General features: G+C 40.5%; 2 protein-coding genes across 2 annotated transcripts; both read left to right on the top strand.

Annotated features, from left to right (window-relative positions):
• The first annotated feature begins 1,410 nt into the window (after positions 1 to 1,410).
• Positions 1,411 to 3,741, top strand: LOC139954250 (uncharacterized). The gene has a single exon (XM_071953969.1). It carries the CDS (start codon positions 1,718 to 1,720, stop codon positions 2,489 to 2,491), a length of 774 nt encoding a protein of 257 aa, XP_071810070.1. The 5' UTR covers positions 1,411 to 1,717; the 3' UTR covers positions 2,492 to 3,741.
• A 14,088-nt stretch (positions 3,742 to 17,829) lies between these two features.
• LOC139934113 (thyrotropin-releasing hormone receptor-like) lies at positions 17,830 to 18,900 on the top strand. The gene has a single exon (XM_071928399.1). It carries the CDS (start codon positions 17,830 to 17,832, stop codon positions 18,898 to 18,900), a length of 1,071 nt encoding a protein of 356 aa, XP_071784500.1.
• Positions 18,901 to 19,882: the final 982 nt, after the last annotated feature.

Below are 19,882 nucleotides of genomic sequence, written 5' to 3'. Positions count from 1 at the left end.
GATGCGAGCATTTTCTGATTGAAATCGAGTGTTCGGCGTGCAACTTTAACTAAAAGACTTTTGTGACTTTTTTATTTGTCCATTTTGATCAACCCCCCTAAATCAATTAAACTTTACCTTGTTATTACTTGTCCTCAGTTGTGTTCACAATTCAGTATACATTATACTGGTATGATTAAAATATGTTCTAGTTGATGACATTCTTGACGCAAGACAAGGAACTAGTCTTACAAAGAAATGAAAAAGCTCAACTTCAAGTCACCTGGCTTAGCGTCCGTCAGCGCTAATATTTCTTATAGGTTTCATAGCTCTACTGGTTTCATCGCATAAAGTAAAGTGGTGATCGTGTTTAGGCCCATGTGGCGGCGGCACCACCCGGGCCCAATTTCATGGCACTGCTTACCGTAAGCACAGAATCGGTACTTACGGAAGCAGAGAATTCTGTGCTTACGGCAAGCGTATTTCACGGGTTAGCGGCGAATGTGGGCTTCTGCGCGTGCGTACTATTATTATTATTATTATTATTATTATTATTATTATTATTATTATTATTATTATTATTATTATTATTATTATTATTATTATTATTATTATTATTATTATTATTATTATTATTATTATTATTATTATTATTATTATTATTATTATTATTATTATTATTATTATTATCATCATCATCATCATCATCATCATCATCATCATCATCATCATCATCATCATCATCATCATCATCATCATCATCATCATCATCATCATCATCATCATCATCATCATCATCATCATCATCATCATCATCATCATCATCATCATCATCATCATCATCATCATCATCATCATCATCATCATCATCATCATCATCATCATCATCATCATCATCATCATCATCATCATCATCATCATCATCATCATCATCATCATCATCATCATCATCATCATCATCATCATCATCATCATCATCATTATTATTATTATTATTATTATTATTATTATTATTATTATTATTATTATTATTATTATTATTATTATTATTATTATTATTATTATTATTATTATTATTATTATTATTTATTCGACCAATACAAGGTACAACAAACAAGTTACAATAGCACAAGACAAAACATTAACGGAAAAAAAACAATTATGAAAAAGCAAGAAATAAGGAAAATAAATACAGAATAAAATAAAAGAATAAACAAGGTTAAATTACATTAAATTACTCCACGTTACTATAGGCATTCTATTCTTACAAAGCTAGCGCAGAAATTCGGCGCTTGCACGTAGCGGGAATCGTGATCGTAAGCGCAGAATTCGGCGATTAAAGCAGAGCCATGAAATTGGGCCTAGATGTCACGCGCGGAAAAAAAAGACCAGCGAGAGAAGCGCAGGTCTTCTCGTGCGTGATATATGGAATCGTGCTTGACATCGGGTGGTGCCGCGTGCGCCTTTTATGTGGAAATTTTGACCAAAATGTCAACTTTCCCATAGGACCAGTGTAGTATTGTCTGCAAAAGGTCGCAGCACACCCACTAAAGATAATACATGACCTTGCTCAATCACAAAGTTCGTCAACACAGTTGATGGTTTCTTTATTCGTAGGCCATGTATAGGCATATAATCAATACACAATTCGTATTTCGTGAAGTCAGTCTGCCCGCGTTATACACTGCTGGACATTTTGAACCAATTTTGAACTTAGAATAACTCCTGGAAATCGAATATGTCAAGATCAACCATGAGCTCTGACCGAGAAATTGAGTTGGAATTACAGGAATTGATAGACACCTACCAGTTCATTCGACCAGACAGGGGCAACTTGGACGCCCAGCCCGCCCCATGGAGACACGAGAAGCCTGACTATCGTAAAGCAGATCTTGCATTCTTCAAAGGCAAGACTATGAACCACAAACCCGGCTCCCTCGAAATGATTGTCGAGAACCTCGTCAAAACTTGGGAGATGGAAGCGTCTCATCTGCCTGACTACAAGACTTGGTCCAGCATCGATGCAGATCGCTACCAATTCGAAGTCAACGGTAAACACTTCGAGGGGAAGAAGGCGGCCATGATGGGCAATTACAACACTCTCCTATCTGTGACATCCAAGGAGCTCTACGACTCGGACCACCACACGTTTGAAAGTTCCCATGACGTTTTCCGTGGAGCTTTCCCGAACGGCTTCCCGTGGGAGGTGTTACATGTTTTTTCCGGACCCCCAAGAGTTGCTTTTTCGTGGCGCCACTGGGCAACGTTCGACGGGTCATACAAGGAAAACGTCGGTGAGGGCCAACTCGTGGAGATGCATGGCTTTCTAGTGGCTACCGTCAACGAAAATCTAAAAATCTGCAAGCTGGAGGTCTTCTACAAGCCCGACGAATTCATCAAAGCATTAGAGGGACAAATACCAGCGTCTGATCTCACAAGAGGACAAGAAATACTTGGCAGCGGCTGTCCCGTCCACAAAGGTGGTGGTGAATTCCTTAATGGTAATAAGTAGTATAACAACATTGGCAATTTTAGACAAAATTGTGGAAATGAAAAGCTTCGCTTGTTATGAATGCAAGATGTTACATGGTTATATCCATGTTTAAAGGCACTGGACACTATTGGTAACTATACTCAAAATAATTATAAACATGAAAACGTGCTATAGGTAACGAGCAATGGAGAGCTTTAAAGTTTTATAATATAAAACATGGTGAGAACTTCTCACTCATTATTAATAACAAAGTGCTTCAGCTGAAGCCTTTTATGATTGCATCTAAGAAGCACACGAAGTTGTGCAACAAGGGATTTTTTTCTTTCATTATTCTCTTGCAAAAATTCGATGACCTATTGAGTCAAAATGTTCACGTTTGTTTTCATCATGTAAGGATACCATGTCAGAATACTGGTCTTTGACAATTACCAAAGGTGTCCAGTGCCTTTAAATCAATAAAACAAATGGAAGATCACCATTGCTTATTTCAATCAATGAAGACGAATGATATCAACATTATCAGAAACTGGCAAAAACGAACAAAACTTAAAATAAAAGCCGGCACTCGGGTCGACTCTGCTTTGACACAAAAAGGAGTTGAGACTGACTTTTCATGAAGAAGCTACACCTGAGCTACAAACTGCATCATGAACATATCGGTCGCCGATTGTATTCGACATGGACCCAAACTCATAGACCTGATTAAGCAACAGAATGTTGCTTAAAATTGTTCTGCTAAGCAGAAATGAGCAGGAAACAGTCACAAATTGTACATGTAATATGGTAGTCTGTCTGGTAACCTTATTCCGGTAACCATAATGTTTTGTGCAAAACAAGATTTGGGTACTTTTTTAAATAAAAAACATTATCTCTACAGGTGTATATTTAACTTACTCAGTTTGAAGATAATGACGGTAGAAAGCTTTCCTTTACATACTAAAACTGATACTAAAATAATTGTGTTGATATTCAAAGATGGGAAAGAATAAATAACGGGTCGCGTTTTAGAGATTTGTATTTGTTTTACGCTTAGATAAGAACTGCATAATGCATCCCTGGTTGGGCCGCGTATGGTGCATTTTGGCCTTTGTATGTCCTCTTTACACTTGGTTGGGGGGGTCATCAAAAATACTAAATGGAAGAGTTTTGTATGGTGTTCTATAAAGGACACTTTTCTGTTTTCTCGTGCATGTGGAGAGGTCCCTCGTACGTGTGAGCAACCCCTCGTACGTGTGAGCAACCCCTCGTACGTGTGAGCAACCCCTCGTACGTGTGAGCAAACCCTCGTGTGAGCAAACCTTCGTACGTGTGAGCAACCCCTCGTACGTGTGAGCAAACCCTCGTATGTGTGAGCAAACCCTCATATGTGTGAGCAAACCCTCGTATGTGTGAGCAAACCCTCGTATGTGTGAGCAAACCCTCGTACGTGTGAGCAACCCCTCGTACGTGTGAGCAACCCCTCGTACGTGTGAGCAAACCCTCGAGTGAGCAAACCCTCGTATGTGTGAGCAAACCCTCGTACGTGTGAGCAACCCCTCGTACGTGTGAGCAAACCCTCGTGTGAGCAAACCCTCGTATGTGTGAGCAAACCCTCGTACGTGTGAGCAACCCCTCGTACGTGTGAGCAACCCCTCGTACGTGTGAGCAACCCCTCGTACGTGTGAGCAAACCCTCGTACGTGTGAGCAACCCCTCGTACGTGTGAGCAACCCCTCGTACGTGTGAGCAACCCCTCGTACGTGTGAGCAAACCCTCGTGTGAGCAAACCCTCGTACGTGTGAGCAAACCCTCGTGTGAGCAAACCCTCGTATGTGTGAGCAACCCCTCGTACGTGTGAGCAAACCCTCGTACGTGTGACCAACCCCTCGTACGTGTGAGCAAACCCTCGTGAGAGCAAACCCTCGTGTGTGTGAGCAAACCCTCGTGTGAGCAAACCCTCGTACGTGTGAGCAACCCCTCGTACGTGTGAGCAACCCCTCGTACGTGTGAGCAAACCCTCGTGAGAGCAAACCCTCGTATGTGTGAGCAAACCCTCGTACGTGTGAGCAACCCCTCGTACGTGTAAGCAACCCCTCGTACGTGTGAGCAACCCCTCGTACGTGTGAGCAAACCGTCACGTATTTTCTATAGGCAGTTAGTTTGATTCCGTTTGTAATGATAGTTGTTAGATTTGACTTTATATTTAGGCCCTATTGTTTGTCATTCGTCTGTAATTGTCTTAGATTGTTGTTTTATTTTTTTAATTATTTTTGTATTTGGTTTTATTTGTATTTGATTGATTGCGGGTTTTTTGTGTCAGTAGGCCTATAGTTTGATTGAGAGTTAATTACAGTCTGTGTGATTCATGTTGCGTTTATACTTTGATTTGGAATTGTTTATAATTTAAAAACAATTTTATTTGATGGTGTTACGTTTGTTACTTTAGTTTGAAGAATTCTTTTCTTTGATTTTTGTTTTTCCTTTAGTTTGTAAAATTATAAGTTTTTTGCCCTTTTGGCCGCCTATAAATTTGCTCACAGGCACGAGGGTTTGCTCACTCACACGAGGGTTTGCTCACACGTACGAGGATTTGCTCACACGTACGAGGGTTTAATTGCTCACACGTAATAATGAAAATTTATAAAGCGCACAAATCCACAGAAGTGCTCATGGCGCTAAAATACAAACAATAGCATTAATTATTATACAATAACAACAACACAAATTAAAATGTAAACCTAAGTTGAGAGAAATCTAGAACATGTGGTATAGAATACAATAATACAAATGCAATATTTAAGAAAAAACATCCTAAAAGGTAACAAAAATAACAATAATTAAACCATTGAATCAAATGCCTGTTTGAAGAGATGTGTTTTCAGTTGTTTTTTAAATTGGGTCAAAGAAACGGATGATTTTACTAGTGCAGGCAGTTTGTTCCATAGACGAGGGGCAGCATGTGAAAAAGATCGGTCTCCCCATGAATGTTTGGAAATGGGCTCAATAAGGAGGCTAGAATTATAAGACCTGAGTTTTCGAGGAGGATTGTATGATCTGAAAGTTTATACTTAATTCTACTGCTTAACTGGTAACCAGTGTAATTCATTTAAAATCGGCGTTATATGGCAGGACTTTTTAGTTAAGGTAATAACACGAGCAGCATAGTTTTGAATACGTTGAAGACGTACGAGGGTTTGCTCACACGAGGGTTTGCTCACACGTACGAGGGGTTGCTCACACGTACGAGGGTTTGCTCACACATACGAGGGTTTGCTCACACGAGGGTTTGCTCACACGTACGAGGGGTTGCTCACACGTACGAGGGGTTGCTCACACATACGAGGGTTTGCTCACACGAGGGTTTGCTCACACATACGAGGGTTTGCTCACACGAGGGTTTGCTCACACGTACGAGGGGTTGCTCACACGTACGCGGGGTTGCCCACACGTACGAGGGGTTGCTCACACGTACGAGGGACCTCTCCACAGGCACGAGAAAGCAGAAAAGTGTCCTTTATAGAACACCATAGTTTTGACCAGAGGTGGCGGAGGGTGGGCTAATAAAGAATACATTTTTGTATACATCGTTGTTGTGAATTCTGCTGCAAACTCACAAGTTTTATTCCAACTCTTTTTCCCCGAACCATTTTAAAAGTCTTTGAACAACTTACAGCTTTTTCCGACTGTTTTCTATCCAAATAATTACACCAACAAACAGTTCCCTCCAGACTTACCATTAGTCAGTGCATTGAGCTCTCCTTCTATACTCTCCATAGAACTTTTGACCTTCGATCCATCAATTATGACACCTGTTGCAAAAAAAAGAACAAAAATGAGTATTGTAATGTATTTGCACTGTTTTCTATCCAAATAAATACACCAACAAACAGTTCCCTCCAGACTTACCATTAGTCAGTGCATTGAGCTCTCCTTCTATACTCTCCATAGAACTTTTGACCTTCGATCCATCAATTATGACACCTGTTGCAAAAAAAAAAGAACAAAAATGAGTATTGTAATGTATTTGCTTGACCCCATTCCCCCAGCCCCCACAACTAATAAATTAATACATAAAACATAAAAAACACATCTTCAAAAATAAGAAATGATAAATCAAAGGTTAAATTTCAAACGGAAGTATCTCAGCAACACGATACACCCCAAAGCTAAGACACATACCAAATTACTGCTGTTGGTGTGTTCTTTCCAGCCCTCCGGCGTGAAAAGCGCTATATAAAAACGGTCTATTATTATTTATTATTATTAACTCAATCCTTGAAATTGTCAACATCTGACTCATTTTCACGTAGCGGGTCACATTTAACGGTTCAATTGGTTTGATTCTATATCAGTAGGTAGACATGTCAAAAGGTCACGTTTCTGAGTTATCGCCGACAAGCCTGAGCGAATTTGCCCATGCAGGGTGCTGGAAGAAAAATCCCTGATAGGAATAAGTGTTATATTTTTACATTTTATTAACCACATTACTTCGAAGTGAAATGTTTCTCAAAAAGGCCTTTTTTTTTAATTCAATTCAATATGATGTTTGTTTCTCCATAAAAATACTCTTTTTGGAAAATAGTTCAATGTAAGGACGTAGAAAGGTAACAAAATCAAAAGCGCATGTAAGTATAGAAAATACTGTCAAAAGCTGCTGTAGGCTTCCAGCATGTAATCATCATTGTGTGATTACCAAACGACGTCCCTTCAAGCCTGGATGTGTAATTAAATGCTACTCTCACATTGGGCGAACATTCCTTGCGAATATGAATATTTGAAATTCACGATGAATGCGCCCAAATGTTGCGATTTGATGGTGAATATTATGTTCTCGGTCGTCCTTAAACCTCTCCTTAACAATATCTTACGCATAAAACGCACGCTTTACCGACAGTACCAATGGCTTACCAATGCTTACGAAAATCGATGGCAAATTACCGTCTTCACAACATTCGCTGAAACTTATGAAGCGCTTCGTATTGCTGCTCTCACAGAGTAGCGAATGTTCTTGCGAAGATGAATATTTGAATCGCGTTTAATTCGTGTGCGGTTAGTGAATATTAATGGAAAAAACGACGGCGAATGACCGTCTTTGCAACATTCGCTGAGATTTAGAAACCGGTTTCCAAATTGACCGATCTTCGTAAGGAGATGGGGAAAAGTTTGTGAACGTTCCGAATTTTTCACCAACGCTTGCGAAGACACGGCGAATGTTGCGAAGTTTAGCGATTGTCAAATATTTCCTTCCGTTAGCATATTCGCTAGCATATTCGCCGTAAATTGACCGATCTTCGTAAGCAAGTGGAGAATGACTTGTGAACGTAGTGAATTTGTAACCAACGCTTATGAAGACTCGGCGAATGTTGCGAAGTTTCAGCGATTGTTAAATATTTCCGTTCGTAAGCACATTCGCAAGCATTTTCTCCCCAGTGTGAAAGTAGCGTAAGGTAGTCCCATGGCCTCATACCACTATACAATGGCCACCAAACAGTTACTGTCATCGCCATTCAAATTTGTCAAATGACTTGCTTGTTGAGCCCTATTCACACAACAGCAGTGTAAAGGCAGTGTACACTATTGGTAATTACTCAAAATAATTATCATCATAAAACCTCGCTTGGTAATGACTAATGGAGACAGGTAGATAGAATAAAACAACGTGAGAACGGCTCCCTCTGAAGTGACGTAGTTTTCGAGAAAGAAGTAATTTTCCACGAATTTGATTTCGAGACCTCAAGTTAAGAATTTGAGGTCTCGAAATCAAGCATCAGAAAGCACACAACTTCGTGTGACAAGGGTATTTTTTCTTTCATTAATATATCGCAACTTCGACGACCGATTGAGCTCAAATTTTCACAGGTTTGTTAGTTTATGCATATGTTGAGATACACCAACTGTGAAGACTAGACTTTGACATTTACCAATAGTGTCCACTGGCTTTAACTGAGGTCCATTGCTTAATTTTAGCATGGTTGTAAAATGTTCCAAAGTTTGAGAGTATTTTACTTGGACAGTCAAAATTGTTCGTCCTTTCACACGAGGTAAACATTAACAACTGAGCAAGGATCCCTTACTCATCTACTCTCGTGAGGCTTGTACTTTAGTCACAATGCACCGCTACATTTTAAACTCATTGGCCTATAGAGACATTTGACTTCCTTTCTGATAGGTACGGTGGCTGAGGATCTCCGCCAACAAATAAACACTGTTTCAGTAGGGCGTTATAACGCCCTAATAGGGCGTTATTACGCCCTCGTTATAACGCCCTATACGCCGTTATAACGCCTTATTAGGGCTAATAACGCCCTATAGGGCGTTATAACGCTCTAATTAGGGCGTTATAACGCCCTAATTTAGGGCGTTATAACGCCCTTTATGGCGTTATAACGCCCTACTGATACTGAAAAGGTGTTTATTTGTTGGCGGAGATAAGCCACCGTAGATAGAAAACAAACAAAGAGTCAGGTATAAAGGCCCGGTCACACGGGCCCCGATAACGAGAACGATAACGAGAACGATAAAAATGCACGCCCTCGATTGGTTGAAATGCTCCACGCAGAATACGCCCACGCTCATTCAACCAATCCAGGGCGTGCATTTTTATCGTTCTCGTTATCGGGGCCTGTGTGACCGGGCCTTAAGTCCATCTATTCTCTGACTGGGCACACCTTTCAGAGCAAACCTGGTACCATTGCGCCATAAACACACGAAACCCCGAATCGTGTATTTATTGGCGTTCACCGTAGCTCTTATTTCAAAGCAAAGGCTATCAGGTGACATAAATAGCATGAGGAGTTCAAATTGAAGTCGAAACTTGTGATCAAGCACGTCATGTTAAAGAAGTGTAGCGTGAACTAAATTGGGTTCTTGTTTAAACCTGTCACAAAACGCCAACAGGAAAACATAACGACAATCAGATATTCTTAACTCACAACTTTTATTCAACTTCTCAAAAACGCGTCCACTCGGAACAACATCAGCTTCAGAACAACTCAGCAATAATCAATACACGCTCGAAAAAGGGCGCCAAACAACCAACCGCATCCGGTCAGCGCACCTGGATATCTCTAATCCTTACAACAGTCAATGCAGTCTTTATTGTCCAATAACAGCACAGTTCACACGAAGTTCAGTCCAACTACGGTGGAAGCACTGCATGCCCTTCCTGATCCGACGGGGCACTCAAGCGCACCCGGCAGGGCATTTCGTCCCTATCACATTATACACAAGTTTGTGTTCGTTACAGAAGGTTGGGTTCAGCCACAAAGCTCGCATGCTGACACAAGAGCAGTGTAATCAAACACTCGTTATGTGCGAATGACACTTATTGCCATTATTTTATCAATCATTATAATGTGGTTATCAATTTATGATTGACTCTGTCAATGCTATTGTCGAGATTGTTCATTGTAACTTTATTCTTTCCTGGATGTGTGACATTACAATTTTCAAATTATATTTATGACATTCATAAATCAAGGGACAGTTGGCCTACATTCTGAGTGTTCGGTTATCCCCTTTGTTCCGAGTACCTGGAAAAGTGCAGAAAGTGATAAATCACAGGCTGTTTTCATGGGGGCATGTTTACTATCACAATTGTTGGATATTTCAACTGGTCCTGCGGTTGCTCTATTAATTATAAGAATAACACGCTGTCAAAAGACGAATAGTCATGAATGAGCAATTTTAAAGTGTTCTAGATTCGTAGTTAAGTGTAAATACGAATCTGCTGTTAGAGGAACGTTTTATACAGACTTGGTAAGAAACAAAAATCGTGAAGATCACAGATTTACATAAAACTTACACGGTCTAATGATGATGCTGGTTGAAAACATCCCTTGAAATATTTATGTCTGAAACGTCATATTTGATGAGAAATAAATAATCTAACTTCGCGTTTGGAGTTTATCGCTCAGTGAGCGTTTTATTCATTGTTATTTTGGCATCGATGCAAACTTAGCAAAATTTGTAATCGGTTTGTCACAACAAGGAAAACACACACTAAAACTAGACTCTGACAAAGGAACACACACAATAGACCGGATACATAATTCAAAAACCAGTCAACAAAAAACATAACTTTTAAAAAAATCTACAGGAAAATAAATACAAATTTAAAAGCTGCAGGGAGCACCATAAATCAAATCATCTATTAAAATGCCAAAAAGCCATCACTATTGACTAAATAAACACCACGGAATGAAGGAATTCTTAAACCTACTCGTTCGAGTTCGTGGGAGGGGGAATTGAGAAGCAGACCTTAAAGAATAATTGATATGACGGGGAGCTGGAAGTAAATGATGCAATTTGTGCTTATTATCCTTGAGCTTATTGAAATAATGACTTACACAAATCGCTACGCCTCTCATTCAGTGGTTGTAGTTTCACCAGCAGGAGAATACTCTCATAACTTTGACCTGGGTAAATGGACCTGAGAGCTCTTTTCTAAACCATTTCAATTTTATTGCACAGATACTTTGGTAGGCTACTATGCCAAACTTGGCAAGCATATTCCAACACAGGCCTGATCACAGATAGATAAATGGAAGTAGGTCTGTTTGGCCTATACCAGGGCCCAATTTCATGGCTCTGCTTACCGCCGAATTCTGCGCTTACGATCGCGATTCCCCGCTTACGTGCAAGCGCCGAATTTCTGCGCTAGCATTGTAAGCGTAGAATGCCTAGTATTAGTAACTTGAAGTACGCACGCGCAGAAGCCAAAATTCGCCGCTAACCCGTGAAATACGCTTACCGTAAGCACAGAATTCCCTGCTTCCGCAAGCGCCGATTCTGTGCTTACGGTAAGCAGAGCCATGAAATTGGGCCCAGCTCTTGAGTTTTGTTTGCATTGATGTTCATGTCGTTTTCCCTCGACCACTGGCAAGCTATGTTGGCTGACTTCTGCAGTATCGATGCCGAAATTTTGCAGATCTCGAAGATCATCCACATATAGATGTTACTATCATCTACATATTTGTAGATCGGGCAAGGAGTGGTGAGATCGTTTATCTGTATAAGAAAGTCTTTCGGTCCTGATAGAGTCCCTTGTGGGACGCCACCGTTCGGGTAAGTGAATCCATACGTGACAGATCCCACCCTAACACGTTGAACTCTCAAGTAGGAAAGCAACCATCCAACGCACAAGATGTTCATCTAGGCCGATGTTGATCAATTTCTGGATGAGAATATGATGGTTGATGTGGTCAAACGCCTTGGAGTAATCTAGTAGCAGGACTTCAACAAAAGTACCAGCCTTGTACCATTGATGAGTCATTTCGACTAATGCGTCTGTTGTACTGGTCCCAGGAATACAACCGAACGGATTAGAGTCTATTTGTCTTTAATTCCATCAGACACCCAATCTAGCATGATAGACTCGAAGACTTTGGCAGCAATGGGGGTCAGAGATATAGGACTTATATCACTCTCTACTGACCTTGGTGGGTGTTTCTTGGGCAGTGGGATGACATCTGCCGTTTTCCAACAGGATGGCACGACTCCTTCTTTTACCGAACTGCTGAAAATGGCATAAATACCTCGGACAGTTTAGATTATCAAGTTGGGGATGAAACCACTAGTTGAAAACCTCTTCACCACACATTGATTCCCTTATTACCGTCGTACGCCCACCCCCCTGTATTCTACAGTTTTTGCGGGCAATGTGAAATTTCACACAGAGTGTTCATTTACTGAGTTCTCACGATGACGTTAACAAAACCATCATTCATTCACTCATACGATATTTATCTAATGATAATAATCAAATGATATTGACAGTTTTAATAATGCCTTTGACAATGAAGGGTGTCTAATAACATTATTACCACTGGTCATGGGTCTGGAAAGTCATTCTTACACCATATCAGCTCCCTGTTTTTAACTTTAAAAAACAGCCTGTGCAGCATTTTCTGCACTACTCGGCTAAATCAACCACAAGAACCATCTCTGCCCTCCCAGGTTACCATTCACCCCTGGGCGGAGAGAGCAATTATAGTTAAAGACACTAGACACTATTGGTAATTGTCAAAGACCAGTCTTCTCACTAGGTGTATCATAACATGTGCATAAAATAACAAACCTGTGAAAATTTGAGCTCAATCGGTCACCGAAATTGCGAGAAATGAAAGAAAAACAAATTCGAGACCTAAAGTGGAAAATTACTTCTTTCTCGAAAAATACTCCACTTCAGAGGGAGCCTTTTCTCACAATGCTTTATACTACCAACCTCTCCCCATTACTCATTTCTCAGATTGTGCATGCAAATCCCGAATTATTTTTCATTCGTGATGGACATAACCGCTCTGGATTTTCGATGATATCTCAAAAACTCTAACAGCCTACCACCTTTTGAAATGAAATTTCCATATTAAGTTAGTTTTATTTTATACACTCTAGTATAAAAACAATCGAACGGTTCAAAAAACCAAAGGTTTTGCGTTCCTTTCAACGAATGGGAGGTTGCAAACTGTTTGGAAAGTTTGCTGGAAAATGTTATAACGAACCACCTTGTGTAACACAGATCTCATTAATAACCACACCTACGCCCCAGTTCTCGAGAGGGGCTATTATATACGCAGGTCTACTCTATAATTAGGAAGAACCGAAGACCCAAATTTCCCAAGAGAAATTCCCCGAGGGGCAATCTGTGCAAATCGCGGGTGTGTCATGGTTATTCCTTATAATTACGACGCCATTAGTTTGCAGGGAAAACACCCGAGAGGTAGGTCTGATACGCATTGCGCACAGGGGACTCCAACCCGGTGGGTGTGTCCACACGTTCTAACCAGTTTACTTTTCTTTCTTTTCTAACAGTAGGGATCCTTGAGTTCTGAAAGAGCGAGCACGTTCTCGCTTCGGTTTCGCATTCAGGGCAGGGGCGTTAAACCGTTTTGAAAAGGAATTAAATTGAAATTGAATTGAATTGAAAAGGGGACATATTGGTTCCAAGACCATTGGTGATGCGCAGTCACACACAACCAACATTCCGATCTATGCACGGCAAAAACTGTACACGCTTGTTGAACGAACGCTAGCGGGCGCTCTGTTTCTTGGAACCAAGACTAGTCCGTGGCCCGCTTTAGGGCCCCGGAAATTTTGTAGGCCGTAGATGCTCTGGTGCTATCTAGGGAGTCTGAGGGGTGATGTTCCCCCCTCTCAGATGTTGGAATTTAATGCCTAATTTCCAGCTTTGATGCACCTATTTTTGCTATCATTGTTATAATTGAGGCTATTACATGTCTAAACCCACTGCATGCTGCATATAGCATGGGCGTCATCTTCACTGCAAGAGCTTACGTAACGGAGGAGTCAAACCTGGGCTCGCAGAAAACAATAAAACGTGGTTTTCGTTTGGGCTCTAACAATATTTACTGCTTTAACACTTATATATAAAACAGTGTTTAAAAAACACATTTAATGTCTACACACCTTTTAAATATGTTTAAAGACAGTGGACACTATTGGTAAGTGTCAAAGACCAGGCATATGCAAAAAAAATAACAAACCTGTGAAAATTTGAGCTCAATTGGTCGTCCAAGTTGCGAGATATTAATGAAAGAAAAAAACACCCAGATGTCACACGAAGTTGTGTGCTTTCTGGTGCTTGATTTCGAGACCCCAAATTCTAAGTTGGAAAGTTATTTCATTCTCAAACACGTTATTTCATAGGGAGCCGTTTCTCACAATGTTTTATATCAACCTCTCCCCATTTACTCGTTACCAAGTAAGTTTTTATGGTAATAATTATTTTGAGTAATTACCAATAGTGTCCACTGCCTTTAAATGATTCAGACGTGTATCAGTATGACACCACGGTTTGTATGATTCAAATACACACAATAATATAAACATGTTTCAGAGGTTGTTGACAAATCAAAACACTGTTTTTAAATGTGTTTAGTTTTTAGTTCCTTTCATGAAAGATTGACATTTGTGAACACACAATTGTTTTTTAAGACGCAAGTTACATGTACATCGTGAAGACGACGTAAAGTACTTATTTTAAAACGATTCTCAGTCACGCGAAGTTGTGTGCTTTCATATGCTTGATTTCGAGACCTCAAATTCTAAACTTTTACTTTTCATTTTCCATACAGACGAAATATCAAAAATAATTCAAGGACGTTTTTTCCTTTAAATTTGTACAGACGCTTTCCCATTAAAATAGTCTGCTCCCAATCCTTTTGTTACGTAACTTTTTACAGACAACCTAAAAATACTAGATTTTAACAGACGAAGTAGCATTTTGAAAAAATTGAAAAGACTCTCAGGTCTTTATGTCATTCTACTTCAGCACATAATGGGTAAAAATTGCAATTTGCTCCATATCATGGGTTAAGCGGTAGCCTTTTGCCAAGGCCTTCGTGGATCCAGGGGGCGTGGGGCAAAAAAAAGGGGAGAGAAAAAAAAAACCGACGGGGAGGAGTGGGGACGACACAAAATAACCTACACACCTGGGTATTTTTTATTTTAAAAAGCTGTTAATAACCCGTCGTAGGCATACCTTGTACACTGCGCCTTGCACACCAATCAGCAGGGTGGATATGTGCGTATTACAGCTTAAAGTCACCTGGAAATGGCATTTTGTCAAAATAAAGCTTTTGTCACTGCAATACGTGTCTTGGAGAGTGGAATATGAATAAAACGTTAACTAAGGTTCTAAAAAATTAGTTTTCATTTAATTTACACTTTTAAAAGTAGGCCCGATCCGAAAGGGCGCTGTTCGTGACGTCAATCGAGGCGCGAGATTTCGGATTTTTGACGCACGACGGCTTAAAGCGTTTGCTGCACAGCGCTGGAAAAGCAAACTGGCCCCATCTTTGCAAACTGACCCCATCTTTAGTTGTTTTGCTTCATCCAACAGCAACACACCTGGTCAACAATGCCGGGAAAATGCAAGATTTTTTTTTCTTTTCGAAACGTACAAACTCACGACTAGGACTTGCATGTACTTGCACGTACATGTGTTCGATGTTAGATCGAAGGGGTAGGCGGAGTCACAACCCCAAGCAACTTTATCTATTTTTAAACATATAAATCGTTATACAAACAATTACTCAAAAAATTATTCAACATATACTGTAATGTTTGAAGAAGAAAAAATTATATTTCCAGGTGACTTTAAGTTATATTATTACTATTTTATATCATTGTTTCAATTTGAACCACTATTATTTCACTCACAGACATTGTCTCATGAGGAATTTAACGTAAATCTGGACGTGTAGAAAGCGTGTTTCCCAAAATGAACATCAGCGCGAAATACCTGTGCCCAATTTCAGCTCTGTTTACCGTCGTGAACTCGTTGCGATCACCATTCCTCTTCCATCGACCAGCCCTGATTGGAGGAGGATCCCCCTGCGTGCGAATAAAATCACACGCCTGATCCCTCTTGAAGAAAATGCACGCCCTGGCATACATTTCCGGTGCATTATTGTAAAATAAACTAACGTCGTAAAAACTGGGTTGTTTTTTCTTCAGTAGTTCCATGCTAATGACCCTGTTAACAAATTTTAAGTCTGAAAATGCAAGTATTTTGATACAGCAATTATAATGTGCAAAAAATAGATCGCCACCGACCTACAGGGTCAGCAGATTGGGGAAAAACTAGCCCCTATAAATCGGTCCAATTCTCACCGTATCCTTGGCCCATGGAAACACCTTAGATATAAATTTCTTCCGCTTTTTAACAGAAAACAAAACGATCTACAACGATCTGCATCAAGAAACATACCAATGCTTCTGAACCTGTAGATAGCCCTATATACCCCTAGATTTTTGTATTTTTTTTTTTTATAAAACATCACACGTGTTTGGGTAAAAATCAAATGACATTTGAATGTGAACTTTTTCACAGAGCATTTAGGAGTTAGTAATCCATCTCCATAGAAACAATTTTGCTCTATTCGCTCTCTACATCTATTTAAAATCCTTTGTTATTAATTTGTTAAGTCATTGCTAATAGTTTATTGGGTCTCGTCCCCTGCACAGCCTGGGCCCAATTTCATAGAGCTGCTTAAGCACAACATTTTGCTTAAGCAAAAAAAATCCTTGCTCAGTAAAATCAGATTACCGGCCAAGACTGCACTCAATTTTTATGCTAAGCAAAATCAGATTACCGGCCAAGACTGTACTCAATTTTTATGCTAAGCAAACGACGGCTAAACCAGTCACAAGCAATGTATATATGGCATGAAACTTTGTCCAGTAACATGTGCAAAATAAGCAAGTTATTTTCGTGCTGAGCAGCTCATATGAAATTGGCCCCTGACCGTAACGTGGAGTATACCCACACGCGCATAAAGCAAAACAAAAAAATCCCTGCTTTTCCGTGGAATACGCTTGACGTAAGCTCGGAATTCACTGCTTCCGTAAGCGCCAAGCAAGTTCTTTGCTTACAGTAAGCAGAGCCATGAAATTTTACCCAACACATCAAACCTGGCGGCATTTTGTTTCCCTTTTTTTAAAGTGTTCCTTTGTTTAATAATCGATTTAGAAGAAACAACTTTCTCATTGAAGCACTAACGACAGTGGACATTTCGTAATACAGAAAAAAATGCTGCTTTGGGATGACGCGGTCTTTCATTCTGAAAAAAAAAAAGAATCACGCCCCCCTGGTTCAAGTCCTGCTCTAGTAAAATGGTCTGTGTTCAAGCCCATTTTCCCTCATTCAGTTTCCTTTGTTTGGTTTAGTTTATAATGTTTCCAGCTCTCCATTGCTCTCTAATAAGATCGGTCATTAACATATTGAGTAAGAAACGACCCTGCCCTTCGCCAATACGTAAACCATTGAAGCAGCAGGACAACTTTTTGAAGCGACCAATTGGTTGAAATCCTGCTCCTTATAGTCAATTTTTCTGTCATCACATTCAGTTTTTCTTGTGGTGTAATAATTTATAATTATCTCCAGCTCTTTACCAAGTAAGATTTCTTTGTCATTAACGTTCTGGGGTAATTACTATAAAAAGAATTGTAGCGGTCACACTTCGGGGTCCTGGAGTCCCCATTGGTCTCATTACATACGACGTGATGTCTGTTTCAAGGTAATTAAAGAAGTATAGAGAGCGTCTAAACACCACAGGTGACCGTAATGTCATGTCATGTCATTACTGATCACAGAAGGTTGTTAATGGAAGTCATGAGGTGCTTTAATTGCGGTCTTTCTTATGGCCATACTTTCTAGCTTTGACGCAACGAACTCTTTGATTGGCTCCAAGAGAATCGGGGAACACTCTTATAATGAACGGTGACTTAGACGGATATTATGCCAGATCGGCAGAAGGGTGAGGTGGAGTTTGTCTCACATTGGAAAGTTCTCTCCAGATATTCGGCCCTTTTTGTTGTTGTCTCATACTGTTGAGATTTTGTTCATAATCCAAGATGGCCGACTTCATGTCCACTCCTTACCCTAGTGACACGGATGAGTACAGCAATTCAGTAACCAATACTACATATTCTGGTGATCAGTTCGGCAGGGTCGACGGAGGTGAGTTCTTGAGGAAGATCGCCACGGTTATCACAGCGGTCGGCATCGTTCTCAACCTGGCATTCATTATTGTCGTTGCCCGCCACAAGTCCATGAACAACCATATCAACGTATATTTGGTCAACCTTGCAGTGGCTGACCTCATGGTCGTGGTCTTGGCATGCTTTGGGATGTACACGAACATTCTGTCGTATCTGCCCTCCAACTACGTCGGGTGTTTCTTCATCGTGCTGGTCACAATGCCGTACTATGCCAGCACCGCCATCGTGTCGTTGGTGGTGGCCGATCGGTACTTGGCCGTCTGTCAGCCGTTGTGGCACCGAGTGGCGGCCTGCAGGGCACGCAGCGCCAAGCTTGTCACGGTGGCGTGGTGTTTCAGTCTCGTCTACACGTGCATCGTTTACCTGGAGAGCACCATAGAAACACAAGGCTGTCAGCTCCTGCAGGGTTCCGGGGAGAGCTACACCATAAACACCCAAGGCGAAACCCAAACCTTTCTCTTCAGTGAGATCTTCAAACCACTCCCTGTGGTTCTCCTGTTGATCTGCAGCATCGTCATGTACACTCGGATGATCAAGTACGTCCGAAATCAAGTAAAATTCCGAAAACAAGTTAATTCGGCTGCCGTAACTAGATCAGAGAAACCGAATCAAAGTTGTGTGAGAATGAACAGAATGGTTGCAACGAACACCTTCGTGTTCTTCATCTGCCTATCACCGAGGACTTCTCTTCTGATCGCCAACTACATCCAAGCCGCCTTTGGGTTGAAACTATTCCAGCACCCGGTGCTGACAGTAGCCTCGACTATGCTCCTGTTCACCAATTCGTGCATCAATCCGTTGATCTACAATTTGACCAATAAAACCTACAGGCGGGCATTTCGTGAGGTGTTCTTTGGCTGTTTGTCTAAATCTCCAGCATTGGATTCTGGGAAGAAGTCAACAGTCTACAACATCTCAAAATGACTCTTCCCATACCATCTATTTCCCGGTTGACAGGTCCTTTTCGAAACTTCGGTTTGAGAGAACTGCAGCCGATTTCACGAAAAGCTATTATTAATCCGATCTCGAGTTAGGATGAGTAACATGTCCTAACTTAGGGTGGGTTCAATGTGTCCCAACGTAAGGATACGGAACTTAAAGGCAGTGGACACCATTGGTAATTACTCAAACAAAATTATTCGCATATAAACTTACTTGGTAACAAGTAATGGGGAGCTATTGGATAGTATAAATCATTGTAAGAAACGGCTCCCTCTGAAGTAAACTAGTTTTCGAGAAAGGAGTAATTTTCCATGAATTTGATTTCGCGACGTTAGATTTAGAATTTTGAGGTCTCGAAATCAAGCAACTGAAAGCACCCTTCGTGTAACAAGGGTGTTTTTTCTTTCATAATACTATCTTGCAATTTCGACGACTGATTGAGCTCAAATTTTCACATGTTTGTTATTTTATGCATAATATTATGTTGGGATACACAGGTTTGTTATTTTATGCATAATATTATGTTGGGATACACCAAGTGAGAAAACTGGTCTAAGACAGTAACCAATATAGTGTCCCATGTCTTTAACTCGTCCTAGGATTAACCTTTATAGTTGGATGAGTTTGGTGAAATCGACGGCTGGGCTTTTGGCTTTGGCTACTAGTCCTAGCTCTATCAGTAATACTTAGGGAATGTGCGCCTTCCTTACGGGGCTCAAATTAGGGGGACGGAGCCAAATACCGAGCCCAAGCCGAGATGTCGAAAAGCCCTTTGGTCCATAGTTATACAATATTGGTATTGAGAATTAAGTGCTATATTAATTGAGCAGTACAGCAGCTTTGGATAATGATTGTTGAGAAAAGTTTCACTTCGATGTACTGCAGTTATGCAAACAGGTTTTATAATCTGAGAGAAGCGTTACTTGCAGTAACGCTTCTCAGAGTGTGTACTCCCTTTGCAGAT

The sequence above is a fragment of the Asterias amurensis genome, chromosome 2 (genome assembly GCF_032118995.1).
Source record: "Asterias amurensis chromosome 2, ASM3211899v1".
Lineage (NCBI taxonomy): Eukaryota > Metazoa > Echinodermata > Asteroidea > Forcipulatida > Asteriidae > Asterias > Asterias amurensis.
This window is presented reverse-complemented; position numbering and strand designations above follow the sequence as displayed.